The sequence below is a fragment of the Ambystoma mexicanum genome, chromosome 3q, assembly GCF_040938575.1.
Source record: "Ambystoma mexicanum isolate Mex_15411 chromosome 3q, UKY_AmexF1_1, whole genome shotgun sequence".
In the NCBI taxonomy this organism is placed as follows: domain Eukaryota; kingdom Metazoa; phylum Chordata; class Amphibia; order Caudata; family Ambystomatidae; genus Ambystoma; species Ambystoma mexicanum.
This window is the reverse complement of record NC_090926.1, coordinates 1,172,169,425-1,172,193,441: the sequence shown is the minus strand read 5'-3', so window position 1 is coordinate 1,172,193,441 and position 24,017 is coordinate 1,172,169,425. Positions and strand designations below refer to the sequence as shown.

Here is a 24,017-nt window from a genome sequence, read left to right as displayed (position 1 = left end):
AAAGATGTGCCAAAATAATTAATCCCAAAACCCTGTTTCCACGTGAGTGTGCAGGGTGCAAAACAAAATTCCCCATTGATCCCCTTCATTTTAAATCTGAAATGTGAACTCTTGTATTTCCTTTGCATGTGCGGTGGGAAAAACAAAATTGCCCCTTTGTTCCCATTGTGCTCTGACCCAAACCACAAAGCCCTGCCTGTTCTTTTTAGGTGTGGCAAAACATATTTTCCCATTGCTTTTCTTTCCCTCATATTGCATCTGTGATCATAAGTAAAAAAAAGCAATCTTTCCCCTTGAATCCCTTTTCCAAAGAGTGCATTTCGATCAGAACCCCAAACGATTTTCCCATTGTTTTCCCACTCTCTATCATTGGCCTTCAATTCAGAGGGGTCCAGTCTAATTGATTGGAGGGTGGAGGTTGCTGGGAGAAAACAGTATTATAACCAAATCAGCAATCACTATGTGTCATGAACTATTCTTTATCTGCATTTGTGGGTGATTTGAAAAGAAAGCTGTGAGAAATTTTGACTGCATACCTCCAGTATTATCTCTGTGTTGGGGCCATTACGGAAGTCATTTTTGTTCGTGTAGCCACAGCATTGGTGGCTGATGTTAGTCTGTTTGTCAAATGTGGTTTAAATCAATGAATAAACACATATTCTTACTACACACCAGCCTGGTTCCTAGCCCATTGTGGCACCGGGTATTTGTTGAGGTTGGGTGCGAGATGGGTTGGGGGCCTTACCAAATTGAACCTGAATTAAAATCAGTGATTTGTTGTGCGCCACCTTGATTGGGGGGAAACGAACTCCCTGAGTGTAACAGCGTAATAAAGCGTAATTCTGCAAAAGAGAAATAACTTGGCCAGCCCTGTTGTTCAGAGGTGTTGAGTGATGCAAATCAGTACTGATTATGTATAGACTGGTGCTTGGGGAGGGGATAGAAAATGGGGTACTCTGACCCCGCACTCCCTGTGAGGAAGGAATGGCCCTGGTAGACCTCCCACCCCAGGTTGAGGGGTTCCAATCACCTCTGGACCATTGTAAGTATACTGACCCTGTTACAGGGGTATAGTGATTCTAACGAAATGTAAATCACTAAAACATTTTGAATTGTGGGTTAAAAGTATATGTGGGGAGGTGGCCACCATGGGGCGTACGGATGAGCTCTACCTCAGTGTGAGCTCCCATCTCCACGGTATAAAAAGTGGTCTGAGTCCCCACTGAATGGCCCCCACCCTACCAAAACTTAGAGTCAACGGGAAAGATGCCCTTGCGCAGCTGACCCGAAAGTTGGGAGGAAATCGGAGCAAGATTGCCCAGGAAACCGTTGATTTTGTGGATACGTGCAAGGACCTCGGCCTGGCTCGGGCTCCTAAAAACGAAAGTAACAGAGCACCAGGTGTGCAGTTGGACATCCCGAGGTGAAAGCCGCGGCAGAGCAACATCAGAGGAGAGCCCTGCAGTCAAGGCGTAATCCCCCCCCCCAACCCTCCCCTCTCTGAGAAGGCGCCCTGTCTGCGTCCGACAAGGAAGATGGCCCCCACCAGAGACGCATGAAGGGAGAGGACACGGTGGCGAACACTTTCTAAGGGCGACTTCCCATACGAGAACCAAAGCTGAGCCAGCCTGTGTCTCTCATGCCTTTGACCCTGCGCTGCCGCTTGACCCCCTCCACCGCAGAATACTCGTGAGCAAGCTGACGGGCACCGCAGTGTTAAACAATAAAGAGGCACACTCCCACCCTGCAGAACTCAGAGATTTACCGCGGTCATGGCCCACAGTTGGAAGATCTGCCGCAGCTCGTAAAACAAAGACCGGACTCGCCTGCATTGCAGACGAGCGTAGTGGCCAGAGAGCTGCTCTGCCATTGAGACCACGAGGCTTACACAACAAGCAAGTTGCTTGAAACCCACAATCTCACGGACCTCAGATCGTCTCAAAGCCCCCATAGGAGGCAACATTCCGACCCCTCTCGGTCCCACAGAACGCATCAGCTGAGTGGCAACAATCCAGCGAACGAGGGGGATGAAAGGACTCCTTTTGAGCATGTAATAAAAACTGCTGGCACCGGGGTCTCACGGCCAAACCAGTCACGATCGCTGCCCCACATATGCAGTTACTGAGGATCTTCTCTAGGAGCCACCCTACACCAATTACTGGACATCAAATTCACCAGACAACACTGGTGACTTGAATCAACCCACTGACCTGGATCTCGAAACTGGAAGCATACGCCTCCCCATATAAGGTGAAATACTGGACATGAGCGCATTGTAAAACTTGATCCCAATCTGCGGCACTGACATTAGTCTGAGATAACGATGGGCAGGGGATAGGCAGAATCCTGGAGGTGACCCTAGGTGCATGAGCGCGATCCGAAGAGGGCTGCGCTCCTGGAACCGTTCTGGAGACGCCCGACCAGCTATTAACAAGGCTGATTTGGATGGTATAGAGGCGTCCACGAGTCACCCCGCGCATTAGTACAAACTACAGAGGTGCTTAGTCCCGACCCGGAAAGACACACAAGGCGCTCCCTTCCTCAACAGGGATAGATCCACAGCTCGCTCTGCATAAAGGCAGTGTAAGTAAAGCCCTGACGGATTGAAACGAAAGTGGAGCCTTGTACATCTGAGTAATACAGTTCCCACATACCACCGTCCACGCAACTTGACGTACAACACTAAGGGATACCAGAGGGTTGGCCCCAGAATTCTGGGCGTGTGCCCTCCTCTAAGTGCGACTCGCACAACAGCCACAAGCTGAAGGTCATCCTCAGACACACAATTCACCTATAGATCAGTGTCCACGGGATAACACTGATAATCACTGGTGATACTGGCAAAAGGAGGCTGGACCACCCTCCACTCCCCACGGCACGTCTCCAAAACATGTGCCTAACTTCCGTGGCACTGACGCACAACGCCTATCGGGAGGGTTGGGCCCCCACTTCAGGATCATGTGCCCTCCATTGCAGATGGCCTACTCTGGAATCAAAAGCACGCTCCTTGAATACTAGGAGAGCGTGACGGAGTGTCATGCCAGAACGAGTCCTGCTCAGAGGGGTTAATTTCAAGATGCAGAAGCTGATGCGGTAGCTAACTGCAGGCAATATAGCGCACGCTACCGACACAGGATCATCAAAAAGGCACATGGACATAAAACAAAAGCTTGCAGCAGATTGGTTTGTTTCACACCGCACTGACCCAAGCCATTCACCATGCCCCAGAATGACGACACCAGGAACAGAAGCGGCCGCAACTAAAGGTGATGTAGCGACCCTGCTGAATGAAATTAAAAGAATAAGGGCGGACATTGGTGGAAAAGTTGACACAATAAGAGAATTGACAAGATGGAAGAAAGGCTAGAAGAGGTTAAACATAATCAAACATCCCTAGGTACACATGAGTCCCAAATAGACCAAAGGATCACAGAGATAGAAGCCAAAGAAGTAAAGTTCTGTCTAAAACTCAACGATTTGGGAAACCTTGAAGGACGGAACAACTTGCGTATCTTCGGCATTCCAGACAGAAAAGGGGAAACTGAACAGGATTTGAAAAAGACTCTCCACACAATGAAAATCCTGTTTGAAGATGAGTCCATCGATGAACCCAAAATTGATTGCATATATAGAGCCGGAGGGACCAAAGACAATACTAGCACGGTTTCACAACTATGCCGATAAAGCGAAGGTCCTCGCGAATGCCAAATGCACCCCACAGATCCTCCTGGACAAGGCGAGTGTCAGTCTTTCAGGACTTGTCGTCACGGACACTGGCCATGAGAAGGATGTGTATGCCACTTACCGAATGGCTCAAAGAAAAAGGTGTGCGGTATCGCTGGGGCTACCCGTTCTCGCTTACGTTTGAGTGGGAAGGAAGCACAATAAGATTGAGAATGAAGGATATCTAATCCTGCACAGCTGACTTGCTGGGTGACAAGGAGGACGACTAGAATCATTGAGCGAGACGAGACGTCAGACAATGGTGCCTACAAGGCCCGAGGCGGAACTGGATTCCAAGATCGAGGAAATATAGGAGGAGGAACTCCTCCTCGCCAAGTATGGACCACTGAGGACTCTCTAGGTCCGCCATGGGGCTACCTGGATCGACGTTGTGACTGGCAGGACACAATGATGTCTGCGACGAGGTTTCGCGGGGAAGATCGCTAGTGGACACAAGTGAATGGGGACCATAGGGGCAGGCACTCGACGCCCTAATGGTACTGCATTCGTACGGCTTACCTTTAAGGAGATCTCATGGAACAAGAGGAATCTTCTTCAGTGATTAGTTAGTACCAGGGCAGAAGAAACTACAGACGTCCTGCACTTGGAGTGTTAAGAGGTAATCGCGTGGGGGCCAAGTTAGAGTTGAATTACTGAGGAAATGTAACGAATTTGGGGATCCAAGGGGGCGGCAAAGGGGGGGGGGAGACAGAAATGGGTGCTGGCTCAATGGTTAATTGGATGTTTTGTGAAGGGACCTTGGCAATTCCAGTTCTCACTGGTGGTCCGACTCCAGCTGGAAATGTCATTCAAGCTGGTGCAGATGCTGCGGAAATATCAGGGGGGGGGGTGAGATGGAGTTAGGGGGGAGGGCAGAAGGCAGGTACAAATCGTTTTGAAAGTACTGGGATATGTGGTACACATAATTACACATGTGAGAGAGATTTGTTACGGTCTATCATGAGAACACAACTACTTAGAGATAGGTAATGGCAGTAAAACTTACCTCAAAGCAAGGTGAGCTCTCTAGAATCTGTACACTCAACGTTAAGGGGCTTAACTTCCCTACAAATCGATCTCTGGTGGGCAGGGAATTTCTGAGGTCTTAGATAGATGGTCTCTTTTTTTCTTCTTCAAGAGACCAAGTACGCGCGTGGAGAAGAATTTAGGATTCACCAATCTAGGCTCTAGGTCTCTAAGGTGTGGAAAGATGTCGAAGGGAGAGCACTCATGGTGGTAGGTACTATGGGTGGCCTGACGGTAATGCTAGCAACTCTGTACGCCCCTAATGCAGGTCAGGGCTGGTTCCTACAGAGAAAGTTATCAAAAATAATGTTGGAAGCCCTGGCCATGTGATACTGGGAGGAGATTTTAATCTTTGGGTGAACACTAGAATGGAGAGACAAGCAGCTAACCTCGATCTGTCCAAACCCGTTGATGCGGGACGAACGGCAGTAGTGGAAATGATGGGGACATACAGGCTGGCAGGAATTAAACCAAAGTGTGTCAGGATACACTTTCTGCTCCGCTCCGCACAGCACTTATTCTAGAATTGACTATATATACGGAAGAAATGGGTAGAAGTAACAGCCAGTTCTGAGATTGAACCGATCACCTGGTCAGATAATGATGTGGTTATCGCTGATCTAGACCTTTGTGCCCTTCCACGCAAAGGGACTAAGTGGCGATGCAATGAGACTCTCTGGAAAGACCTTGTCTTTCGAACAGAAATGGAAACCGAGATAAAGGAGGCTTTTAACACGGGCGACATATCAAAGAGAACAGTATGGGACACAGGGAAAGCGACGTGGAGCGGGATACTGATCAGGGAGGGCGCCAAGAAGAAAAGAGAAAGGGCACTGATGGAACGCAAATTAAGGGAGGAGATTACACGCTTGGATTCGGCCGCACGGACCGCTACTGAAGGCAGGACAGAGAAAATTGCAGTGACCATACAAAAGCGGGACAATCTCAGTCTCCTTGAGGAGGCACAAGTTGTTCGTAAACTCCAACTCCTTAAACAAAAGCATTACGAGAGGGTGACAAGGCAGGTGCCCTCCTAGCAGCTAGATTACGAGGCCAGAGGGAAGATAGGTGGGTTTCGCCCATAGTCGAGGGGGAAGGGGACATCCACGGCACACAGGGTTCGATCGTCCCAGAAGCGTTTGCGCGGTTTTATGAACATATATATAAATCCGAAACAACCCAAGATGGAGCTGAAATAGGGGGGTACTTGGGAGGCGTGGAGATGCCGAAACTCACTTGTGTGGAGGCAGACAGGATGGACGCCCTGATCACGGCTGAAGAGGTAGAAAAGGCAGTGAAGAGGTTACCAATAGGAAAGGCTCCTGGGAGTGACGGCTACACGGCTGTCTTTTACAAGACCTTCCTGTGGCCCCTCCTCCCTTTTTTGGTCAAACTATTTTACAGCCTATTGGAAACTGGTATTGCGCAAGATTCCTTTTCGGAGGCACTGATTACTGTTATACTCAAGGAAGGGAGAAACCCCAACACTGCAGATCATACCGCCTGATATTGTTACTTAATATTGACGCAAAGATATACATGAGGATCCTAGCGGCTAGGCTGGAGATACATATGCCCCGGCTCGTACATTCAGATCAGGTGGGATTTATTCTGGGGAGACAGGGGTCGGATACGATGCGCAAAACATTGCACCTGATACATGAATCGAAGACAATGACAGGGGAACCTGCTCTTATGTCTGTCGATGCAGAGAAAGCCTTTGAAAGAGTAGAGTGGGGATTTTTGGAGGCGGTCTTGAATAAGGTAAGACTAGGCGAGAGATTCAGAAGGGGGGTGAAAGCAGTCTATATATCTCCCAAAGCCTTGGTATCAGTTAACTCCGAATACTCGAGATGTTTCGACTTGGGTATAGGAAAGAGACAAGGCTGCCCTCTGTTCGCAATATTGTTCGCCTTATCGCTTGAACCTCTGGCACAGGAAATCCGATCTGACCACTTAGTTGAAGGAATGAAAGTGCATGGGAAGGAATACAAGATAGTCCTGTATGCAGACGACCTGTTACTACATGTCATAAACCCACTAGCATCTATACTGAGAGCCATACAATTAATAGAATGTTACAGAGCCCTCTCTGGTTTTAAAATGAACAAATCCAAGTCAATCCTATTCCCCCTGAATTAACCTACACAGCAACACAGAGATAGATATTCAGTGTTAGGCCTCGTCATTGGGAATACCTAGGGATAAACCTCACATGAAATCTAGATGCCTTATAAGAAGCCAACTTTCCCCCTCTGCTTGACAAGTTTCAGGCTGATCTAACCAAGTGGCAGAAGCTTCACGATCTCATGGATGGGGAGGTTAAACACAGTCAAGATGGTGTCTCCCAAGGTTTCTATATCCATTCCAGATGCTCCCAATAAGCATACCAAAAATGTGTTTGAGAGGTGAAGGCCACTCTGAAATTCCTGTGGCTAGGGAAAAAATCGAGAATAGTGTATGAGGTATTGACACTACCCAAGGAGAAAGGGGGGGTAGGCTTATCAGACCCCGGAAATACACCAGGCATACGAGAAGCGATTCCAGATCACAGTAGGTTTCAATCGTGGTTTGAGTCTGGCCTTGAGAGGGTAGGAAATCTCGAAGGAAGGTAATTTCCTCACGATCCCAGAACTCGAAGGCGCATTGAACATAGGACATCTCCCGGTTTTCCATTTCCTTCAACTTAAGGGCACGCTAATGAGGGACCCATGGAGGGGAATAAATAGAGAGCCATGACTCCCTTTGAAACACTGCTCAACACACTCACAGAATCCAAAGGGCTGATCTCAATTATCTATAAAACACTAATTGATGCTGGGAAAGGGTCCACTACCAAACTAAAGAATAGTTGGGAGAAAGACATGGATTTAGAAATAGACCCAGATTTATGGTCCAAAATGTGCAGCAGGACCTCACTGCTGTCAATTGCCTCTCAGTACAAATTGCATGCCACCAAACTCCTCCATAGATGGCAATATGACCCACACGTTGTCCAAAATGTTTCACTTAGTGAGTGCCTTATGCTGGCGACAATGTGGTGAAAGGGCCGATCATTGGCACATGTGGTGGGGATGCCCCCGGATCAGGGTATATTGGAATTAAGTCCTGGGATGGATCAGAGACCTAGATGGAATCCATTGTGAACTTAAGCCCTTTTTTTGTTTTGTTTGGAAAGAGAGGATGATGAACTTACAAGGGCGACAGGGATAGTTGTGGCCCTTCTCTTGGCGGCATGTGCATATGTTGTGATGCAATGGAAGGCAGTCATGGCCCCGAGCAAGAACGAATGGACCAATGTCGCCACCAACATTTGTGTGATGGAAAGAATTCCGGCGGCCCTGCATGGGACACAATATGAGACATGGATGGACTTCATTAACAAATATGTAACCGGTACCTAAACAAACGTACAAAGTGGAACTTTAAGGTGTGGCATTCAAAGCACACAATATATGGTGTTGGGCAGAAACCTGTGCAGTTCCCTTAGGGACCACTGCAAAAGGCTTAGGACTACAGGTGTTGGCAGTAAACCCAATTGGTAGCAGTCTGTACCACCCAGATTTACCTGGTAGCTGTGGCTGAGCAGCCAGACGTGTCTCAAGAAGAGTTAGACAGTATATAGAATATACAAAATAGGTACAGAGATACAGTAGCACAAGCAAACACTGACCGGAGCTTGGGTATAAAAGTATATCATTATTTAAAAACACACTTGTAAAATACACTAACACGGCAAGCAAGTTCAAACACAGTCACTATCAGTATATATACATCCCTGATTACTCATTGAACAATTCTTAGTTAAAACACCACTTATTTTCAGACAGAGGTGAGCGCTTAACCTAAGATGGCACTCCAATAAGTTAGTTAAAAAGGGAGGGAAAAGGCAGAATTAGGAAAGTACACAATACCAACACTTTAAAAAGAACCACAGCAAGTCAGAAAGGCAGAGTCTACTGTTAGAGCAAGAACGTTCATAGGCCAGGCCCACTCTTGGAGAGAGCAAGGGGGAATGTGTCCAAGATCACACAGTTGAATGATACTTTAAAACGTCCCAAGTCACCCCAGGATAGAGAGTCAAGGATTTACAGGAAACCTTGATCAGTCTGTTGCAAGGGAGACCAGGCGGACACAGTACCTGAAATGGTGAGAAAGATCCAGCGGGGGCAGTTGTTCCTGGCAGCGGATGCAAGTCGGTGCTTTGTCCAGGGGAAGAGAAGATCTCGACATGGAGGAAAGCTGGAGGTCGTTGCACCGCCAGGGAAGAAAACAGCTGCTGAGTTTCCCGGTTAAAAGGTACTACCCTTTTTATTCGCAGTAGTGGTGAAGCGTGGCTATCCGGCCGCTGGGGTGCTTGGCACGGGCGATTCGACCACGAGACGATCCAGGAATGCGAAAAGAGGGCGAACTGGTTATCCCCACCAGTTCAGAGGAAGAAGACTCTCCGGGATGAAGATCTTCTGTCGTTGGGAAGTAGTGAGAAGGTTCAGCAGGGCTCCACCGGTGGTGTCTTCGTTGCAGGTCAGCTCAGATTCTCCATCTTTGGATTCTTTGGTGCTGTGGCGACTTCTCAAGTTCCAGTCCCCAAAGCCCTGCTTTTATGCATAAAACCCCCATTCATCAGTCCTAGCTGTCACTCAAACATGCTAAGTGGTGAGCCGGGCGGCTCACCACTGGGGCAATCACACAAGAGTGCGACTTGAGTTGCCGAGGCAACTCAGTCCAGGGTGCCTAAACCCTCCCCCCCCCCCCCCACACATCCTGTAGACCCAGACAGAGTGGCACCACTTTTGGAGGCTTCTGTGCAGAAGCCTGCCAAAAAGTTGAACAAAGGGCTCGACTTGGGTTGGAGTTACAGAGGCGAACACAAACGTCATTTTAAAACCGAGTCCTTGCAAAAAGACCCAACCGGGGAATAAATATTAAATAAATAACCCGGCGGTATCTTTAACATTGCACCAAAAAAGTGGTGCGTTTAAAATGAATGGAAAAAGCCCATAGGAAATATTCTGGTGGAATATTTTGCGTGGTAATCACTGCCACCAGCCAGAAACTCTACGAGGAGGGACTGCACAATGCCCCCTCGAAAAACAGACCCAGGGGTAATCTAATTACCCCTACCAGTACTTCCACAAAGATGGTTTGTACTGGTTCTGTTCACAATTTAAGACTAGTAAAGTCAATGGTGACTTTACATGCCCTGGGAGACGGTAGTCAGTCCCAGGGTATGGCGTCTGTCTGGGGGTCACTATGACACCCCTGTGTTGAGGGTGCTGTGTAAAACACTTACCAAAAACGCATGAAACCCTATGGAGTAAAAGACCCCATGGTCCATAAAACACATTATAAAGTCAAAGGATATCTCAAATCATGTCTAAGAGTGGGATAAAAAGAGTCTCACTCTTAGCAGGAGAAAAAAATAAACCCCTAAAATCCAGCAAAGCTGCTGGGGGACTCACTAGGTTTGGGAAATTACCCTTAACAGAGAGTTCTCCCTAACATATGGCATTTATAACGTGCCTATACACAAGTGTTTCAAGGCGCGATGCGGCAAGGGAGGGGGGACCAGAGGGAAGACAGACAGTGATCCTACTAGGCCGAGTCATTCATATTGCGCAAGTGCAGGGAAAGGGGGAAGAGGAAAAGTGCAGAGTGGGAGAGGAAAAGTGCAGAGTGGGAAGGGGACAGTGCAGTACAAGGGGTAATAGAATAAATAACAATAAGAGAAGATGGGCCAGCTATTGGCAAGTACAAGGGTAAATGCAGACATCAGGAAGTGTCGCGTGCTGGTGGGGGACTGTAGGGATACAGAAAACAGCCCCCAAGTCCGGCGGTTGCCAGGGAAGCAGTGCAAGTGTGTAACTGGTGGGGTGGGACCTGGGCCCGAGATCAGAGGGTGGCCAAGTAACCAGTGCAGTTTCAGCCAAAAATTCAGCAGGGGAGAGTAGGAGAGAAAGCAGAAGCAAAGAGGAAGGTTTTGAGGTGCTTCCAGAACCGGAGATGGTTCTCCTCAGGTTTCAGGGAGACTGCTCCAGAGAGAGGCCCCAGCTGAGGAATGATGTCTACCACCAACCCGTTGCTTGGAAAAGTGACTGACCCTGAGGGTGTTGGAGGAGGATAAGCGAAGAGCTTGAGAAGAAATGTATTTAGGAAGAGAGAGTTGAAGTTATTGAGGGCCCCAGACCCCAGAAGGCCTTGTGGACAATTCAGAGGGTTTTGAACTTAATCCTCGCGGCCACTGGGAGCCAGTGCAGAGATTTCAGTCCTGGCGAGATACAATCCCTGGGCTTGAGGCCAAGGACCAGTCTCGCAGTCCTGTTCTGGATGAGTTGCAGAGGGCAGAGAGTAAAAGCAAGCAGATTTAGAAGGAGGCTGTTGCAGTAGTGCTGCCTAGAGAGAACCAGAGCTCTGGAGACAGTGAGTTTCTGGGGGAAGGAGAGGAAAGGAAGAATACCTCTGAGGAGGTGCAGCTGGTAGTGTGACTTCCTAGAGGCGTCGGAGATGTGAGGAGAGAAGGAGAGTGTGGACAAGATGACCCCAAGGTTTTTAGCCTCGCAATTGGGAGCAGGAAGAGGGCCAAGAGAGGCCGGCCAGAGAGAGACCGGAAAGGAGGGGGCGAGTGTGCCAATGAGAATTTCAGTCTTACTGGCATTAAGGCAGAGATCATTGGCAGCCCACCACTCCTGGATAGCAGACAGAGATAAGAGACGAAGAAGAGGTGGCCAAAGGTAGCCTGAAAATGAGCAGAGTGTCATCCGCACAGCACTGGATGTTGGGGCAGAGAGCGGCAATGCGGTGGGCAAGAAGTGCCAGGTATTGGTTGAACAGCCAGGGAGAGAGGTTAGACCCATGGACATGGGAAGTGAAACGATGTACTCTCATATGCTCTGATCACCTAGAAAACGTGACTATACTTTAGAGAGCAACTTTGTTATTTAAAACACAATATTGATAGAGATTAAATCTTGATACGGTTGGTAGACCACAGGTAAGACCACATTTACAAAACGAGTTATGAATAAAGCATTGTTCCTGGGAGGGTGGGGGATGATGGGGAGAGAGTATGTTTCGCAGAAGGGTTCTATCGTTCATGTAAGGGTGGGTATGAAGGGTTAGGTTTTTTGTGGGCAATTGTGAACCAAATAGTACTTGTATGATGTTTAATCTGTTCTGTTGAAAACTCGGTCAAATCTTTAAAAATAAGTATATTTTGGGGGGGGGGGGGATAAAAAAGGGTAGAGGCAGGTTGAAGTGGAGTAATAAAGCAAGGGAAGCGGAGGGCTTGGGGACCGGGGAACCCCTTGCCCCCCCCAATTAAAAAAGAGAAATAAATTCGACATGTTTGTTATTTTGTACTCACTTATGTTTTCGTTATCAATGGGTTCGTTCAGTTTCAGGAATTAACCAGTAGGAAAACAGTGAAGTAATTCTAAGAGTTAAAGAACATAATTCACCGGCTTATAAAAAACAAAGTCCTTCACTGGCTAAGAAAAATGGGACCGATCTTCTGAAAAGTCTTAAGTCCCAAAGTTAACCCTCCGCATGGCATTAAGGCTGAACAAGTGTTGTCAAACCCAACATTCAGGTGTCTCAAGTAGTGAAAAACAAAGCAAGCAAAGTTCTTAGGAGGTCCTCCCCCTTAATGCCACCACCTATTGGTGAAGACCTAGGGGGATCCTTGGCCAGAACTCCACTGATCACAACCAGGCAAGGGAGAGTTAGTTTGAGGACGTACTGCCTGTTAAACCCTATGGAGAGGGGTGGGGGGTTGAAACGGATAGGCTAACTCATTTGCTTTCCTCAGATTCTGTCATAAACCACTGCGTAGGCATCTGGTTCTGCTGGGGCCACTTTGTGTATTGGTTCTATTGGTGAGGATCTGAGGGAAGCTGGTATACAGGTCCCTTTCGGCGTCTAGATTTAGGTCCAGCTAGTCAGTGATTCCATGCTCTGTAGAGACCGGTCCTGCCAGTGGACAGCTGGATGAGCCTGGCACAGTGAAGAAGCGATCACCTAGATGACTACTTGAGAGGTGCCCAGGACAACAAAGGTGGAACACAGTGAAGTGTTAGGGAGAATTCTCTCTTTAGGCTGAATTTCCTAACCTAGTGAGTCCCCCAGCAGCTTTGCTGGATTTCTGGAGTTTGTTTTTTTCTCCTGCCAAGAGCGAGTCTCTCTTCCTCACTCTTGGACATGATTTGAGGGGTTCCTTTGACTGTTAATTTGTTTTATGGGCTATGGGGTCTTTTACTCCATAGGGTCTCGTGTTTTTTACTATGTGCGTTACACAGCACCCTTACAGCAGTGACACAGGGGTGTCATAGTGACACCCCACCATAGACTCCATACCCTGGGACTGACTACTGTCTCCCAGGGCATGTAAAGTCACCATTGGCTTTACTAGTCCCAAATTATTAACAGAAACCAGTACAAACCATCATATTGTGGACGTACTGGTCGGGGCAATTCGATTGCCCCGGGGTCTGTTATTCGAGGGGGCACGTCTCCGTCCCCCCTGATCGAGTTTTGGCTGGTGGCAGTGGATACTACTTTTTATATTCGACCGCGAATATATCTCTATGGGATTTTTCCACTGTTCGAGGCTAACTTTAATTATTTAATTCCTATAGCCTCGCCAGAACTCGATTCTAAAATGGCGTTTGTTCTCATCTGTGACTCCAACCCGAGTCGAGCCCTGTGTTCCACTTTTTGGCGTGCTTCCCCACAGAAGCCTCCAAAAGTGGTGCCACTCTGTCTGGGTACCACAGGAGGTGTGGGAGGGGATTTAGGTACCCTGTACCCTGGACTGAGTTGCCTTAGCAACTCAAGTCGCACTCTTGTGTGATTGGCCCAAGTGGTGAGCCGGCCGGCTCACCACTTAGCATGTTTGATTGACAGATAGGCTGAATGAATAGGGGTTTCTTGCATAAAAGCAGGGCTTTTGGGACTGGAACTTCAGAAGTCGCCACAGGACCTGAGAATCCGAAGAGGGAGAAGCTGAGCCGACCCGCAACGACGACACCACCGGTGGAGCCCTGCTGAACCGTCTCACCACTTCCCGACGACAGAAGAGATCTTCTTGCCGGAGAGTCTCTTCCCCTTGAGCTGGTGGGGACAACCAGTTTGCTTTACTTTTCGCCTACCAGGACGTCTAGTGGTCGAATTGCCCGTGCCAAGCACCCCGGCAACCGGATAGCCACTTACTACTGAACCGCGAATAAAAGGACCACTCCTTTGAACCGAGAAACTCTGCGGCTGGTTTCTTCCCTGGCAGTACAACGACCTCCTGCTTTCCTCCCCGACGAGATCTTCTCTTCGGCCGGACGAAGCACCGACTCGCAACCGCTGCCAGGAACAACTGCCCCCGCTGGAGTGTTCTCACCATTTCAAGGTACTGTGTCCGCCTGCCCTCCCTTTCTATAGATTGCTACAAGGTGACAGTAAATCCTTAACCTTCTAGACTGGACTGGCCTCTTGACCATCTAACTGGTCCCTTTCTTTTGTTCCAACTTCTTTCTGAACCTTTTCGAGACTTTTGTACACTTTTCAACCTGTGACCTTGGACACATTTCGTTCTGATCCTTTTAAAGTGGATCTGGCTTTCTGAACTCTAACTTCACGGTCTGACTCTGCCTTCCTCTCTTGCTGTGTTCTTTTGAAAGTGTTGGGATCTGTTTCAATTCATGCTCTGCCTTTCTCTCCCTTTTAAACCGAATTATTAGAGTGCCATCTGCGTTAAGCGCTCACCGCTGTCTGAAAATAATTGGGGCTTTACTTGAGACTTGTCTAATATTCTTTTAAGGGAGTGTATATACTTTAGTAACTGTGTTTTTGAACTTGCTTGAGATTAGTGTGTTTTCTTAGATGTGTTTTTAAATATATAATTATATATCTTTTGCACCAAAGCTCTGGTCAGTGTTTGCTTGTTCTACTGTGTTTACCCGCCCTATTGTGTATGCTCTGTATACTGCCTAACTCTTCTTGAGAGAAGTCTGACTGCTCAGCCACAGCTACCAGGTAAATCTGGGTGGTGCAGACTGCTACCAATTGAGTTTACTGCTAACTCCTGTAGTCCTAAACTTTTTGCAGTGGTCCCTAAGGGAACTGCACAGGTTTCTGCCTAACATGAACACCACTATCGGATAGCAAAATATGCCCCTTGTGCTGGAGACTAAGAGGCTGGTTCTGCAAGGTAGCCCATAGTGTACAGTCCACACAGTGGTTTAGGGACACTTCTGAGGGATCTCAATGGCAGGAACCTTGCGCAGAAGTCAAGATTGGTTGTTCCCACCGGTCCATGGGTTGAAGTGCTGATGAAGGCTTTCTGGTGATCAGACAAAGGAGCAGGGGTTTGCCGGAATGTTTGCTGAAGGCAATGCTGGCTGGCTACGATGACGATCCATGGGTCTTGAGCCGGATGCTCCTCCTAGAAGGGGTCTTGGTTCCAGTGATGATCGAAAGAATTGCTGCCAGAGTCATCCCCTTGTTCAAAGGCCGAGCTTGTGTTGCCCTCAAGCCCACCAATAGCATTGATCTGCACCTTTGAAACTGGCAGCTACTGTCCAATCATAGACAACCTCCGGCCACCACATCGCCCCAGCAACAGACACACTTTAGCCACGATGTGGGCTTTGACCAGGCAGCCTCAGCCCCCACATCCAGCCAACAACACATGCTGCTGATTTTCCCAGGAAAGGGATTGGCTTTTATGGAATATCCTCTTCTGCCAGGGGAGGAAGAAGGCCAAAGGTCAAGATGAAATCTTGTGGCACAGCCATTTTAGAGTACATGGTTCTCTAAAAGACAGCATGTAGTAAAATGCAAAAGTTATTGCGAGAAAAAAGTAAAATAAGTTATAAAAATATCTGCGGCCACCTGCTCGTTCTGAATACACGATGCAAGTAGCCATAAAGTTACTTAAAACAAAAGAGAAAAAGATTCAAACAAATCCCTACTGCACCTAATTGTACGGTAATGTATGCAGTCTATAACAAACTAGAACATTTGTATGGGGAGGGCAAAGTCCCCCTTCACTGATAGCCATTTTGACAGATCAGCGCCTCCTAAACAAATGCGTTAAGCAAGGTGAGTGAAGCAAAAAGGCTTTAATTGTCTTAAAAAGGTAGGACTGGTTTACATCAGCAAACCGTTGGGTGGGTTTCATAGATGTCTGTATTGGGAAAGCCGCAAAAAGACAATAAAGTACCATTAGAAGGAAATGACTGACATGCAATCCCAATTGTATTATGTGAGCAGTTGGTAATTTGCTAGTAATAGAAGACCTTCTCACAAGTTATTGCGTTCTGGCTTTGGTTAAGTTGGTTCATGTAACTTCACTCTTTTACACTTGCATGCTGTTGGGCACGCTGTAACAGGTTGGCTGCTGTATCATAAGCAACTGGGTTGTGTGAGGAGGCTTTGCTGTGGGTTTTACACTGCAGTCTTCACACACCTTACGTTCTCATTTATCCATCCTGACATTCATATTCAGTAATGTATTATTCCATATCACACTTATGAATGTATCTGTCAGTATATCCTCATACTCTGCTGTGCCCTTAAACGTTCATCTTTAAAATGTTGTATTCATCCCTACAATACTATATTCATGAATCTGTCCTATTCATTCACACATTCTTCCTTGCTCCGATTCCTTCATTAGTCCTCACATTTATCCCTTCTGCACACTCTGCGCTCTGTCTCCTTTCCCCTAAATTTATCCTGCATCTGCCCAAATGTGTCCGTGTATGAACTCATTTCACCATAAAACAGTTAAAACTATTGGCTTTGACAGTGCTGCTTGTTTTGTGTTCCTTAAAGGGCAAATATGGTCATTTGGCGTTTTGTCTGTAGTTTCCAGTCAGTGTTTTCATCCATAATTTCTTCTTTCGTTCAAGATTCGGAATGGAAGTGGCACTCAATCGATGACCATGTTATCCTACCTCTTTGCCCCGAGTCTGTTAAAGAGTTCACAGACGGTCATCATTTGTGCATTACTGGTGAAGGTTTAACTCACTTGCAAGCATTTGACAGGAAATTTCTTCAGCAACTTATTCCGCACATAAAAGTGTTTGCCAGAGTTGCTCCAAAACAAAAGGTAATTTTCTTTTTACTTCATGTATTCTTATGACTTTATATAACCTGTGCATTTCAGATGTATTGATCTCTTGTTCTCTGCCATGCGTGTGACTGGGTAGAAGAGGGAGAGGAGATTGCATGTGATGGAAGGAAGGAGATTTGTGCACTAGGGGAAAGGGAGAAGAGGTGGCGTGTGCACGAGGGGAAAGGGAGTAGAAGAGGTTTGTGCATGATGGGAATGGGAAGAGGATAGTGGCTTGTGCGTGTCTGGGGGAGTAGGGTGGAGAAGAGAAAGGTGGGGAGTTTGAGGGAAGGGAGAAGAGAAGGGTGTGGGTCTTACGGGGAAGGGAGAAGAGGAGATGGTGTGTGATCAATAGAAGACTTTCCACCCAAAGTTCTATAAATATAGGATGCTTAAATTAAACTAGAAAATACATGCAACTAATGACACACCTGGGTAAACTTAGTGCACTACAACCTTTAAACTAAAACTTTGCTTTTAAACTGCTTTTCACCTGTTGGCGTAAGCCAATAATTGTGCAGAGTAACTTTGAGTCTTCACACCCCTACCCCATTCCAGTTACTTTCCTGTACTTGAACTCCGAGACTCTAGAATTCTGATCGGGAAGACTTGTCAAGTTTGGTGCCTCCCTTATAATTCTAAGGCAGGATATATGATATGATCTGCACCCCTTTCGCTCCCACTTTATTTGATACATTTTTGAATTGCTTTGTGTTTGTAGTAGTGTGTTTTTTACTGTATAGTATTGGGTTTTAACTGCATGTGTATTAAGGCCTTTTACATTGTATATGTAACTACTTCTGTGTGGAACCCTTGTTTGCCTGTCTCCCAAGTGTTAACCATACTTGTACACCATCTCCCTATCTCCTAAGTTTGCTGTGGAGATTTATGCTACCTTGAGTTTGATAAAGACCAAGTGTGAAAAGCTCTTGCTCATTGCCTAACTGACTAACTCCCACAGGACTAGTTCTGAACATACCTCCTAATGCCTTCCTAACTGCACCCATAAATCATTTGCAGGCCTGAAAGTCTGTGTGTACTAATAACTGTCACCAAAAAATATTCTTAGTTTTATGTTCCCATTTCAGGAATTTGTGATCACTACTTTAAAGGGACTTGGCTATATTACGTTGATGTGTGGTGATGGAACAAATGATGTTGGCGCTTTGAAGCATGCTGATGTAGGTGAGTACGACGTATATTGCAAAGTGAAGTCATAAATATAGCCTTGCCATTCCATGTAGTTATGTCTAGCACACAATTGGTGAAAATACCCCAAAAAACAGAACATTAGCATAAAATTGCATTTTTATAACCATATGATAGACGATTCAAAACGCTTAAAAGGTGACATTTGTTTATTATTGTATAGCCACTCTAAAAGCCGAAATATGAAATATTGAAATTGATTTTGCAGTGAAACGGAAAGCCTCAATATCATTTTAAGTTTGTAACCTGTTGCCCCTCGGTCAGAGGATGGAGTGGACGATGGCCATATCAGGTGAAGGAGAGGAGGGACGCACCGGAGGTAGACTGGGGACAACGAAGGCCAGCGGACAATGGAAGAGCGGACTGCTGGCGTCCGTGTCGGACAGAGACCGGCTCTGATCCTGGAAGGGTTTATTTCCGATCCCGTTTCCACGGAACCCCGAGCTTACCAGATATTGCGGCGGGTCACTCTGTGCACTTGCCCAGAGCCGGGCAGCAACTGTCATGTTACCAACCAAGATGGATCATTGTCTCTGATGGGATATGGAAGACTGTCGTTGGGAGCCATCGCAGTGACATGCTTTGGCGGCCCTGGGAGTCTGACATCCGGCAATGGAGGGGGGGTGCGGAATAAGCTAGATGGATACAAATGCAGTAACAGCTACCCTGATAGGCCGGATTCATGAGTCTGCAGTATAAAGACCTGACAAACAGCGCCGACCCTGTGAAACCATCTCTACTGTGACAAGAGCACAGATCAAGAAGCATTTCAAACCGCTACTACACTCTGAACCAGAGAAATTGGAGTAATGAGGCGCAGCCTCGGTATCTCGGTATCCAACATCCCTCACTGAAGATCAAAACTGTCGGCAAGATAAAGTAAAAAAAACTGTCTTTTTTCGTCTCTGGTCTTTGCAGGAGACAGACGTCCCAGGAAATGAAGGGACCCATCACTAGCCCTAGTAAGACCTCGATCCAAACTCGGCTAAGAGGTAGAAGACTTCCTGAATTTTAAGGCCTGAGTTATTTTGTTAGTTGTTCTCAATTTCCTATGACCTGAATAAAAGGACTTCACAAGGTTCCAATGGTTTTTCTAAAAAATGTAGTTTTCATAGTTTCAAATCAACAAAAAATGCTGTACTCTATTGCCAATTTCTAAGAACTCTATGGGTTGTTAATTAGAAAAATGGTATTTGGAGAACTAGTGCTACTGGTGTGCACCCCCTGTCCCCCATTTGTCCTGTAAGGATTGCTTGGGTGTAAAATCAACTTGCCTGGTTGCGATTTTGCAGTGCTGTAGCCTAGAATACCCACCTCGGCCCTGCTAAATAATGTGGTGGAATTGGTAATGTACCCCTAACTTTGCTCTAGAAACTTTTACCCAAAACATGGGCTTTTAAACTGCATTTATTTACCTGTTGGCTTTTGCCGAAACGTATGGAGGGTAACTTTGAGACTTCCTGTCCCCACCCTCTTCAGGTTCTAACCAACATCTTGACTCTTGAACCACAGTTCCATGTTGATAAGATGGATTTCTAGAATCTGGCCTGGTGGACTGATATTAGGAGGCCACCCTAGCTATCATGAACACGGAACTCTGAGAGGTTAGCCAAAACCAAATAAAGTTATGTGGATAAGCAGTCCAGTCTTAGTGTCAGGAGAGTGTGCGTGGGGCCAGGGCCCCTCGGTGAGTCCACACAGTATGGTACACAATTCAGTCTAGTATGAAAATATTCTTTCTTATAGGTCTTCTGAACACACTGGAAAATTAATCTAATGGGTAGTATTAACGCACTGAACTCTATGATAAAAAATATATACAGTCACAATAGGCTCAAATATACATCAAATGACTTAATCAGCAAATCGGGAAAGTATTTCAGATGCAGTAAATGATGGAACCACATCACAACACGCTGTCTCAACTTTGGAAGTCCAAACGCTAAAATGAATGCGGCTTAAGTCCACAAGTGACGGGAGCCACAATGTGTCTCACCAGAATGATGTCTCTCTAGTTAGGATTCAATAGGCTTGTGTTGGCGATAGTGTCAAAGTTCTGCAACAATTTTACCAGAGACACGTGTTTTTCTTGCTTCCAGACCCAATGCTAATCTATGGGCAGGATACTCTATCCAGGTTAGATGACCAAAAGGTGAATGAAATTGGGCGGCAAAGGGACTTACTCCCAATGTTGTCCTTTGGGAGACATGGGGGACAGGCATACTGGTTTTACGTACCCCTGTGATTTCCTAGATGACTTTGTGTGTCATTTGGGGCTCTATCTTCCGCCGCTTGTTCCATGTAAAAGGTGGCCAGGAGTTGCAGGTTCGAGGTTTCTTTCAGTTGAATGGAATGGCAACATGCAAACCTTTTTGGAGAAGAAATGCAGCATCCTCTGGGACAGACCCTTCAGGACAGATTGGAGAAAGGAGAATTCCAGCAACGTTCTCCTCACATAGGAGACGGGTGTCCTTACAGTCGCACACACAGCAGCTGCTCCATGACAGGTTCCTGTGAAGGTGGAAAGTTGACATTTGAGGCAAAGGCTACAGGTGACACAAGCTGGCGACTACCGTAGTTTCAACCTCTAATTCGAAACAGTAATGCTTCTGGTGAGGTTGCCCATGAGAGTTGGTTAGTCCACTGTGCAGTCCAGGGATGCTTCCGAAGACTCGAATCCTCAAGAAGGCGTCAATACTAGCTGGTCACACTAGTCCAAGGGCTAAAGTACCAACCTGGGTCTTCGAAGATCAGAGTAGCAGGGCTTCACCAGGCTGGCTACTGGAAGCGAAACAAGACTACTTCAGGAGTAGTCTTCGGATCATCAGCAGGCTGTTCTTTTTCGAGGGATTCTTTGCTCCAAACGGGTGATCTGAAGAAATGGCTACAAAAGGTCATTTTATTATCCAAAATGCAAGCTGGAAGCAAGTCCAAGCCCACCAATGGTAATGATATGCACCATTCAAACAGCCAGTAGTTGTCCATCCTGGGACAACTGGTTTCACATTTGTCCCACATCCAGACTTTCTGGCACCATGGATGTGGACCGGAACTAGACAGTGCCCGCTAGTTGAGACTAGTTGTTACCATTAGTCCAAGGACTGAAGCACCTGGAGACAAAGAAGCACTCTGGCTTCTGTCTCGAGGTGTCTCGGCCAGGCCGCCCGAGAAGACTACAGGACAGATACTTCCTGAGGGGTATAGTTTCCCCCCCGAGGGGAGAGCAGCTACAGCCACTGCTGTCTCCTCACCTCTGCAAGGAGCATAGCCTCTGAGGTTTTCTGCCACGTTTCCCCTGCGTGGGGAGGGGTCAGGGAAGACTGTTAAGCAAGGAATGCTTCAAGACAACATCAGATGCTTGGGCTTTACAGGTCATTCAACAAAGGTACAGTCTTTTGTGTAGCATCCTCCAGACCACAACCCTTCAACACCTTACCTTAGAACCCCATCTTCTTGAAAGAGAACCGTCTGCTTCTCTCGGAGCGCAATAGAACTGTTTCCGCGCTCGGAACAAGGGAAGGGTTGAGACTCCACCTATTTTATAGTGCCAAAGAAAGACTGGGTTTTGTGTTGGAATGGATTTCTAAATTATGGCCTGGTGGACAGGTGTTTAGGAGCCACCCTTGTTGTAGTGAACACTGAAAGCATCTGGGAGTTTAGCCAAACCATTCAACGTACCATGAAGAGTGGACAAGACTAAGGGCCTCATTCCGAGTATGGAGGTAATCATGGTGCTATTTGCGCCATGACTACCTCCAATACCAGTACCAAGTCTGCCCTGGTTCAATGGGGACTTACCGGTCTATTCCGACCTTTGCGGGACCAGTAAATCCCCATTGAAAATCCCATTCCCAATTCACATTTGAGCCCCCATAGGGCTCAATGGAAAGGGGGAGGCGCTAATTGCGGTACCGTTATTAGCTCTAAAGTCCCTAACGGGTCCCGTCCTTAACGCCTGGTAAAACCAGGCATTAAAGGGACCCGCTAAGGGAACTCGTAGTAGGGTGCAGAGGGATTACTGGCACCGATGTCCATAACGGTGCCGGGTATCCCTTTGCGCCCAACTCGTAATGAGGCCCTACGTCTCAGGAGATGTGAGAGTGGTTAGGGGCCATCAATGAGTCCAGCAACGGTTGTCCCATTCCATACTTCTGTTTCTCAGTCTCCAACTCTGAAGGGGAGAAGGCTCATAGTGGGAAAGAGTCACTGGCGGTACAGCAGAATGCCCACGAAGTTCTAGCCGAACCGCGCTTCACGCGACAATGCACAGCAAATTGGTCCAGGTGCCAGGGTATTGGCGAATTGCAGTTGTTCAAGGGAAGCTCAAAATGCAGATGGTCTGGAGACTGGGTCGTCCCCCAGTCCAGGGTAGGAAGTAGTCGGATCTACCCTTTCGATCAGAAGAGGAGGCTGGAGCTATTGCGGTCACTCAACAGTCCTTGGTGGTCCCTGCAAACGTCCTCCTTCCTCTGATTCTTCATTCCATTGGTCGACTCTCCTATGCTGCTCCAGGACCCTCGTCATTCATGCAGGAAAAACAGCTGGAACATCCAATCGCCATTCAAGCCATACATGCAAATCTGGGGAATGGCTTGTCCAAAAGGATAGCCGACCTCCCAGATCAAACTGGATCCAGGCAGCCACATTGCAGGACAAAAGACCAGGGGAGTTCGGTCACTACCCCCACTTCCTGTCATTTCAGGCACTCTGAGAGCCTTGCAGTCTTTCGCACAGAAGCTTGCCAAAGAATAAAGAAACGTCAAATCTACCCACCTAGCTAGGTAGAAGAAGGCTCAACAAAGGACAATTCCTCAAGAGTTGGTGTAAAAAATGTAAATACATTTCACAGCCCCTCAGATGAACCTGTCACTGTAACTAGAAAGTTAGAGGAGAAATGGAAAAAGGGATACCTTGTGTCCCCTCAGCACTCCACATAACGTGGGGTGTGCTGATTCTACAAAATAAGTTAGGCAGGAAAATACGCATCCCCCTATCTCTGGAAGCAGTTATCACAAGAGAAATAAAAATGGCAGCTCAGCGTGCTTTGTGCTGCAATAGTACATTCCAGATGCCTTAAAAGGTTGAGGAAAGCATTACTCCAAAAAGATGTCACCAAAAGGTTTGCAGAGGTAGAGTAAAAGACTGAGTGGGGAAAAAGGTTCCCACTCGCTCATGATAACTGATCTCAAATCGGAGTCGCATCAAAAAGTGCTGGGGGGGGTATGTGGGGTGAATGTTGCACAAAAATGAAATTCCACCCCTTATTGGGAGACCAAGCAGACGATATTTGAGAAAAGAGCAGAGTATCCAGGGTTACGAATGGGTGATGACTACCATGATGGGGTGCATTTTAACCATTTTCAGGGTAAAGTCTAGGCTGCCTTAAGGGCAGCGTATCCAAATACACCAGACATATATTCAATAAGGGTGCAGACCATGAGGGCGGATGAAGAACCAGCACAATATATATTACAAATTCAAGAGATGTGGAGGCCTGAGGCAGGAGAACCATGAGATTGAATAACCAAGCTGTTTCAAATGACCAGCTCAGAATGGAAACCCAACCTCACCAGATCTAATCTGGTGTTGATTGATTCTATTTGCACTTAGTCCTTGTATTTTAGAGAATTTAAGCTTGGCTGTTCATCAGACAGGATCAACAGATATTGCCTGTTCAGTGGAAAGGCACCTCTTACTGCAAACATATGTTCCAAATTAATATAGGACAGTGCATCACCCTCTGCCCCTCCACACATTTGGAACTATGACTCTTTGCCCCTGAAGGTAAATCACCAATTTGTGGCAGTCTGAGTTGATTCGTACTCTTGATCTCTTGTAACACGGGCGCCTCCGGTAAAACTATGAGTGGTTTATTTAGCGGACTAATTTCTTTACCTTTTCCTCCAATGAAAGGAAGAGAGGAACAGCATTGACTAGGGTGCATGTTTGTTGACTA

General features: G+C 47.0%; 1 protein-coding gene across 1 annotated transcript in view; it reads left to right on the top strand.

The window, feature by feature from the left end:
- The window catches only part of ATP13A1 (ATPase 13A1), a 547,512-nt gene that overhangs the window by 327,320 nt on the left and 196,175 nt on the right, over positions 1 to 24,017 (top strand). Inside the window, exons 18-19 of the mRNA XM_069604021.1 lie at positions 16,650 to 16,849; positions 17,941 to 18,037. Of these exons, the coding sequence (XP_069460122.1) occupies positions 16,650 to 16,849; positions 17,941 to 18,037 (297 nt within the window). The remainder of the gene's footprint in view (positions 1 to 16,649; positions 16,850 to 17,940; positions 18,038 to 24,017) is intronic.